The following is an 8,933-nucleotide window of genomic DNA, read 5'->3' as shown; positions in this document are numbered from 1 at the left end:
CAGCTCTGAAGGGCAAATGATTGAATCTAGCTCTTCAGAGCTGATTTTTGTGAGCAAGAGTTAGGAGTTGCTTTCTGCATATCGGAAATACTATTATATATTGATTTTAAAAACCCAATCTTTTCTTTGGAGGAAATCTTTCTTCTCCAAGGCTAGAATTCTGCTTGACATTTTTCTAGCTCTGCATAGCGCAAGGACTGCTTCAAAAGAAAATGGAAGTCACTACTCTCTTCTAGTAGCATTCCTTAATTGATTAAAATCAAGTATGATTTGGAAAGATCAAAACCAGAACTAAGGTATGTAATTCTGTGATTGTAGCTCCTTTCCTTTTAGGAAAATCAATACCATCATCATATCTGATTGGCTATTTGTCTCACAAGATCATCTGATGCATTAAACTCAAAAATCCTCCAATATTTCCTATCAATAGAAGAACATTCTACAGAAATATGCGGGTCCATGCATGGGCTCTAATGCAGGAATGAAAAGTTGCTTTATGAAGGCCTTTTCTCATGTTACCTTTGCCATTACAAAACTTTGGTGGTGTATTGTCAACACCAAAGCTGGGGTTCATAGACATCTTCTGAATCAAAACACTGTTGTGTCCAAGATCAACAGTTGCCTCATATGAAGTAGTTCCTGTGATCAACCACGAGTTACTTCCAATGTTTATGTATTGTGATAAATGATGAGATCAAGGTATTAATATTAGAAATTATTTCACCATCTTTGATTCTAAAGCATGTACAAGCAATACAATGTTCTTTACCCATTACGTTGCAGGTCTGCTTGATACAGTGTATTATTTAAGGTCATTGTATTTAGAAGAGTCTCTGCTTATTAAAAATGCCATATTTTTCTAAGTAGCCTCTAGCTTAATTCATAAAAATATTTCAGTATTAGGCAAGCCATTTTAAAGAAATGTATGTAGGTTTGCCATCTCTTGTGGATCTTTTCTGCAAGCTACCCTGGTGTCTTATGACTGGTAGATGCATAAAAAGATTCATGCATCTTCAATGCCTTCATCTGGCAACCAAAACTAGTCAAAAATATTTAAACAGCCCAGCAATGATTAAAGATGTCCAGGAACAGCCAGTAGCATGGAAGCAACCACAACTTTCTAAAATTTCAATCCCTTGGGAGTTGTGGAGCCAGGACTTCTGGATGCATTCTGTAAATTAAACCATGTTAGGTATCTTGGTGCAAAAATTGTTGCCCTATGATGCACTGTTTTGCCCAGAAAAAGGACATGATAAATGTTCGTGGTATATAGATATTCATCGATCAGTAAACTCAGTATTCAATTTTTCAAGTCCCATCAGTTGCCTTCATGGTTCCACAAACATTGCAATAGCAATAGCACTTAAGACTTATAAACCACCACAGTGCTTTACAGCCCTCTAAGCAGTTTACAGTTAGCCTACTGCCCCCAACAATCTGGGTCCTCATTTTACCCACCTCGGAAGGATGGAAGGCTGAATCAACCTTAAGCCTGGTGAGAGTTGGACTGCCAAACTGCAGGCAGCCAGCAGAAGTAGCCTGCAGTATTGCATTCTAACCACTGCACCGCCATGGCTCATAAAAACACATTAAACAGCATTACCAGAGGATGGATAGCCATAAAAGATGTCTAAATAGGGTGGATTTAAGTTGCAGTACAGTACCAAGATTTACCTAGATACAACTTAATTCTGTTGGTCATTATCTTAGACGCTTCATAAATTGCAAAACCAAGTAGCACACTTTGAAAAATGTTAAGATAATTTATGCATATAATGATTATGATTCCCATCCAGAGTTTCCTTCCCTGGTTTCAACATTATTTAAATTTTATTCATTAGCATCTCATTTTCACTTGGGCTTATATATCCACATATAATGAAATTTAATACCTAGATCTCTGCATTTTTTTCAAAAACTTTGCAAGTAACCAATTGTTAATACAGGTTACCACATAACCCAAATACAAATGACATGTTTTAAGCTGTTTATAATTTACAATATTTTTGTAATAAACATTTTAAAATAACTGTTCAATAACAAGGTATTATGAGAATACATTGCTTTATGTAAATTATTTGGTTTCCTTAAAAACTGCTGCTAGACCTAGTTTCTAGAATTATATCTTGTATAAAAATACATTTAAAGTATTCCTATTGTATCTTTTGTGGAAAGCTATTTATTTTATTGATTTATTTTTGTCAATTGCTTACAAATAATAGGTATAAGTAAAAACATAATTGTAAAAACTATTGTGTTCGGAAGTATTGTTCAGAAATACTTCTTTGTGAAGTAAGAAAAACAACATTTTTGAATTCCAGTTCCCTTGAGGACTTCCTTTATGAGCATACAAACCATCTGAAAGAATGCAGAAACAACTAGCAAGAATAATTTGCTCTGCTCTGCAACATATATTATGTCTGGTTTCATTACAGGCAGATTTTACAAGAGTAATCAGAAGTTCCATCCACATGTCCCAAGTCTTCCACAGACTGAAACAGACAATGTATCACCTCCAAATAATGTATTTTATATTAAGGGAAAATAGTTTTATCTCTCAATACATGTTTGCAACTTTTTCAGATGAGTGAAGAAAACTTGTTTTTTTAGTGTCACAAATTCACAAAATATAAGAATTTATGTTTATTGTCCCCCATTTAAAAATACTTGCAGACATTAACTTTGCACTCTACAAACTTGCCCCTTCCACAGGTGTAAAGAAATCTCCAAACATCTTAATGAAATGGACTGTAATGTAAAGTTCATATTGTAATAAATATTTTTATAAACTATTGCTTTGTTTTTTTTCTGCAACAAACAAGAAAAATGGTCTCTTAAAATATGTAACAACCACCACTTTACAAGCTTTGTACATAACAATGTGTAAGCAGAAACAGCTTCATAATGAAAAATCAAGGTTTTAGCAAGACAATTTTGCTTGCTTAGCTATATAAACAAAGGAGGGTATGAATTTGAGCTGGCATTGATTTTAAGCAATGTTTCCTTTTTACCTAGGGATCTGCTGGCAGAGATTAAAAAAAGTAGAAGCCACGTAGCTGTGCTAGGCATTCAATTTAAAAATGTCAACATCCGTTGCTGTTTGTTGCACCACACTAGTAAGAAAAAAAACCTGGCATCACTTTGCTGTGTCACAGAAATTATAGTTTAAACAATAACTTTCTTAAGCTGAAATAAAGATTATAAATTCCCAAAAGAATCCTGGTAACAGCTTTTATATGCATTTTTAACCCAGAATTTCCTTACAAATAAACAACTCTGAATTAAAACAGCCAATTCCATTTTTGCCAAGCTAATAATTGAAGATATGAATATAAGCCTATGAGACCCAATGTTAGAACCTAACTGCTTATTTCTAGACCAAAACAAGTTTTTTAAATAATTAACCCAAGCAAATCGGTAACAGGGACTTTACACTTTTAGAGTGTAGTTTTTATTTGCTGAAATGCAAAATTACATAAGATAAATATGACTGAATCAATAAAATTATTCTGATAAACATGCTCATTTTAGCTTCAGAATAGCTTTGAATATACTTTTAAGACAATCCATCTTGGGGGCATATAAACATAAATGAGATAATGGACTAATTGTCCAACCTGAGTTAAATATCAGGAGATAAAAATTCATTTGCATGTAATCCAATCTATAGAATTCAATTTTCTTCTTATAAAGGCAGACAGGTTATTTTCCTCTTTAGATTCTGACTATTATTTCATCTGAACTTTATTTCAAAAAATTTTTTTAAAGGAAATCATCAGCCAAACCAATTTAGAAAGAAAAAGTCAGGGGAGGGGAAGCTCATTTAATTAATTTACAATAATTTACAGTCATTTTGTAAAAAGGCATTACAACTGATCAAACTGGAGAACGCCTGACTATTTTACAATTATAGGTACAGAATTTAAATATTCAAGCTTGTGATGAAAAAGCGGCAAGGTGGTCGCATATAACGTAAACAAGTAGCTTTGGAAAGTGAACTAGGTCATTACATCCTTTGAAAAAAATCCTCTTTCCTGAAATACTATCACAGATTATCATGTGATTACTCATCTAAAAGCATAATTTAAACTATATTCAGGATAAAACTATTGACATGGAATTCAGAATAAGATCCAGTCTAAGTTGGGCAGTGTTGAGGTCCCTGTAAAAAGTAAACATTTCCTATTTCTTTAAAAAAATGTGCCACAACATTTGCAGCACAGTGCAGCATTAAAACTTTAAATACAAAAATATTTCTTCTTCTGTGTGGATAATGTAACTAGCATACTGGAAAGTAGTAACAATACTGCTACTCAGAGCACATCCGGTCCACATCTTTCAAGTCATGTAAGGCAATTACTGTGTTAGTTTTATTGTGTATGGCTAAAAAGAAGTCCATGAAATGTTAAGTCTTTGCTATGTTTTCCGATTACTCCACATATGTTCCGGTGTACTTTTATGATCTGTTGAATGGTCAAAAGGAGATCTATGTCCTAAAGGAGATCGAGAATCGTAAGGTGACCGTTGATCTAATGGTGACCTGGGCCCACTACTGGAAGCTCTGTGGTCCATTTGCCAGTCTGAGTGATACCTATAATCTCTTGAAGATTTATGATGACTGTAGTCTGAACTGGATCGATGATCTAAATGTATCCGGTGATCTAAATGTGATCGACTGTCTTTAAAACTTCCTTCCAGATTCAATCTGTGATCTCTATTTCTGTGATCATCTAATTTTCTGTGTTTACTATCATTGTAGTATCTGAAAATTAAGAAAAATAATTATTATAGTGGAAACTAACTTAAAATAATATAGCTTTAGAATCTGCAACCCAAATTTCTTTATAAAGGTTTCACAACTTTCTAAAAGTAAAGCTGCACTCTTGGAAATGTGGCATTTACAATATTTATGTATTTGTCAAATTTAGAAACCACCCATCTCACAGAAGGGAAGATTCCCCCCACCCCCCGAAGTGTGCGTCTGTGTCTTGTGTGTGTGTGTGTGTGGACAGTCTTCAGAGATAAAAGCTGAAAAGCAACCTTACTCAAGATATCTGCTATAATGGCACAAGATTAATTTTTCCTGTCCTTCAGTGATTATAGACCTCAGGATTTTTAAATCAATATTAGTGTTAGTATGTAAATACTATTTTCACAAGGGGAAAGCTGTTCTATGATTATACTAGAAAAGAAAATAATTTTCTCTTTAAATACTCATTATTTTTATAATTAGCCTTTCAAAACAGATGCCTTTAACATTATCATATGCATATATTTAATATCACACCTAATCAGCCACTTGAGCTGACAAAAATCACAAAAAGAAAATGAGGAAATTAAGTGGGATATGCTGGGTCAATTACTCAGAATTACGTGTGGAGATAAATTCGGATAAAAAGGCAGATTCTATAGGAACAGAAGAAACGTGTAACATAGATTTCTTTCAGGTACCAGTACAAAATCTCTGTACACAAGTACTCATGAGCCTCTGTTCTTTTCCACCTAAACTGTTGGAATTGTTTTTTGAAAAGGGAGGTGGCAATACTGCTGGCTTATCACCAATATATGTACTCCCTATGGAGCCATCCCAATACTTCTGCACTGATACAAAGGCCACAACCAATTTTTACTTGTTAAAAAGTAGTAGCCTGTAGCTTGTATTGCCCACTTTATTCATTTCCTCCAACTACTCCTTCCCAGTAGTTTTATTTCTGAAATTGTGAGACAACATGTATCAGCTGCAGGCTCTGGTCTCTGAACCCTGTTCAATTCTAGGCATGAAGTAATTTGAGTTCCTTCAGCTAAACAATGTTCTCTATTGAAGTGTGCCTTCTCTGTAGAAGCACCTGCCCGGGGGATTGAAAATTCCCCTGGATGGATGACTTGTGGTGTTTTGAAGGGATTTGACCTGGGTTTTTTCCTAGAACTTTTGTGAGTGAAGTTTCCTTGCTTTGTGTGGGTTTTCCCCCTTTTTTCATTGCTGCCTATTTTTAGCATTTTTGCTGTTTTTTATTTTGTTACAATTATGAGTCAACAACGTTGGGAATTGGATAACATACAAATTTAATAAATACATGAATAAAACAAGCACCGGAAATCTATTGTTATGCAGGAAGTCTATTGTTATACTGGAAGTCTAATGTTATACAAATACATGGATAAAATAAGTACTGGAAGTCTATTGTTATGCAGTCTACTGTTATGTTATTGAATTTCCACAACAATTGGGTCATTCATTCCCATTGCTAAGTGATATAACAGAAAAGTGAGGCACCGTATGACTGCATTGCTTAGCATTAGCAATACCTGCATCCCTCCTTCCAATAAGCAAAGTCAGTGAGGAAGTCAGCAGGAAGTTGCACATCCCAGGTAGCTTGCAAGCAGGCAAGTGGCCACTGCTGGGTGGGAGAGAGAGTGAGGATGTGAAGATGGCTGTGGAGGCAGGCTACGAATCTGGTGATGCTTGAGGTGGCTACTGCTGGATGGGAGAATGTGAGCAAGTAGAAGGGCTTGTTTCTGGGTGGGGGAGTCGCTATGTAAGGTGTGGGTGGCTGGTGAGGTGCAAGTGCACAGAGGCTGATGGAGGGTGTATGAATGGGAGAGGCTTATCTGAGCAACTTGTGACTCTCTTTACTGGCTTCCCCATTGATTTTGCTTGTAGGAAGCTGGTAGAGAAGGCCATAAATGCAATCACATGAATACAGGTCACTATGACTGTCATAATTGCAAACTGGCTGTATCTAGATCACAATCACATGACCATGGCGGGTGCTGGGATGATTGGAACTTCAAGTACCAATTGTAACCAGCACTCACTCAGCAAAAATTGTTACTTTGAATGATTGCTGAACAAGTGGTTGTTAATTGAGGTATACATGCCAAGTATAAGAAGAGAAACTAATAGTTGCCACGTTTTGTCTTCTCCGGGCATCTTATCTGCTCTCCTCCCACAAGGTGTTTGTTTGTGAGAAGGGAATCAATTTCTGCTCATGTAGATTCATGGAGTCTGATGCATAGTCTTGATCCTTTTCATACGGTCTTTCCCTACTACATTATGTTTTTTGTTCAAGGCATGTTATCTATTTTCTGAACTCAGTACATACTTACCTTATTAATGATAAGGAAGAATTATGAAATGTTTGGGAGCACTGGACAGAAGAAACTTCACACAACTTACCTATTATCCTGTTTATAGTGATCCCAATCTCTATGATCTTTTCCATTGCTGAAAGTGGAATAGGGCCTTTTTCTTGAATCACTTTTTTTGTAAGAATCTCCATGAAGTCTGTCTTTGTGATGATCATGATACTGTGATAAGTATCTATCAGAGGAATAACTGTCCCTACTACTGTCATCATGATTTGTGTTCTCTTTTAATCGTTCCACATCTGCTTAAATGGAAACAGAAGTGCATCAGCAATTTATATATTTACAAATGCTTGCCAACAATTATCTTTAACATAACATTATATTATTTCTCTATGCAAATTACACTTTTAAAATTGGAGAACTGTGAAATTCAGGGCAGAATATATATTGATTGATATGACATTTTGCTTGTGGAAAGTATAAATTAAATAGTATTATACTAAACTGGGAATGGAAATATTTTCTCATTTTATAGAGATATTTAAAATTGGAATATGAAAATAGTATGGAGAGTATGTCCTTATAATACAATACTGTGTAACAATTAGCATAACAGTTAATAGCTTACCTGGATTTCTAATCAAAGTTGTGTTCACTCCACTATTGATATTTTGCTCATTATACTGCTGAAAAAAATTAAATAAAATATTATCTAGGTTTCATTTGATAACTTTCAATTAGATCAGGAATCCCCAATCCCTGGTTTGTGGACTGGCATCGGGTCAAAAGACAACATACATACATAAATACATACATACGTGTATTTATGTATGTATGTATGTTATTCAGCTTTGTTCGGGTATTTTCCCACATCATTATAGTTGTGCTTTTAAAGTTGTAGCAATGTCGTCCCCCCCATTTTAATGTTCATTGCTCCATTTATTCATCGAGGCTGGTCTTTTTTTAATCAACTCCTCCCCTTCTGGATCTCCTTGTTCTTCTTTGTTCTCCAATGTTGCCATTTCTAATATTTTTAAGGCAATACTGCACAGTTCCACTCTTTCACATATCATTTCCCTTATGCTTAAGTCCAATTTTATTTCCAAACAAAATTCTGCCATTTTTGTGCACCTTTTTCAGTTTTAGGTTTTTTTTTTGTCTCTTTCTTCAGTATTTAAATCCAGTCCGATTGTCCAGTAGTTTATTTTAGCCAGCTTCTAGCCATCCACTTCTGTTAAACCCTGTTTCAATTTTCCAGGGTCAAAACAGTCCAATGTTTATATATTTTTATTATTAAGTTCTTTTTGTTGGGTTTTAAATTTTTCTCAAAGTCATCTAGCATTCCCAGGGTTGAAGCTTCTTTCTTCTTCCTTTATAATATGTTAATTTCACTTTTCAGGGTTTCTATCTTATTGTATCAAAGTTCTTCTTACTTTGTATCAAGTTCCAATTTTTAGAGAACCAAACACTTTTCAAAGAGTCATTGAAATTTTTCCTTTACCATTAGGTGGCGCTGTCTGTTATGTCCAAGTTCCACCTTTTCTTTTCACTTTCTTTTCCCTTTTAAGGCTTTTAAGTTTCAATAATCCAATAAGTCCAATTCTTAAGTATTATTTCTTTTTGGCACATTCAAGTTCAGCTTTTAATTATGCCTGTTTAGTGCCAATATCATATAATTTAATATACCCTAATTTAAGCAGATATTTTCTTCAAGCTTCCTCTTTCAATTTAACTCAAAAAGTTCAAAGCCACTTTCACTTATGTCCAATTTTTTCCCCCACTCCCTCTGGTCGCCGCTTTTCCAATCTTTCTTACAAGTCTCTTAAAACTTTAAATCCGGGGTA

At 34.7% G+C, this 8,933-nt stretch overlaps 1 protein-coding gene across 3 annotated transcripts in view; it reads right to left on the bottom strand.

The window, feature by feature from the left end:
- Window positions 1-2,630: 2,630 nt before the first annotated feature.
- Window positions 2,631-8,933, bottom strand: part of CHD1 (chromodomain helicase DNA binding protein 1) — a 62,929-nt gene continuing 56,626 nt past the window's right edge. For 2 of the 3 annotated variants that reach the window (XM_026719405.2, XM_087927017.1), the window contains 3 exons: window positions 7,718-7,775; window positions 7,178-7,388; window positions 2,631-4,762 (listed from right to left, as the gene is read on the bottom strand). In XM_026719405.2, the coding sequence (XP_026575190.1) occupies window positions 4,417-4,762; window positions 7,178-7,388; window positions 7,718-7,775 (615 nt within the window). In that variant the 3' untranslated portion in view covers window positions 2,631-4,416. The remainder of the gene's footprint in view (window positions 4,763-7,177; window positions 7,389-7,717; window positions 7,776-8,933) is intronic. The other variant, XM_026719423.2, reaches the window with a different exon arrangement.

This window comes from Pseudonaja textilis, chromosome 2, assembly GCF_049901715.1.
Source record: "Pseudonaja textilis isolate UNSWEBS1 chromosome 2, rPseTex1.2, whole genome shotgun sequence".
Taxonomy (NCBI): Eukaryota; Metazoa; Chordata; class Lepidosauria; order Squamata; family Elapidae; genus Pseudonaja; species Pseudonaja textilis.
This window is presented reverse-complemented; position numbering and strand designations above follow the sequence as displayed.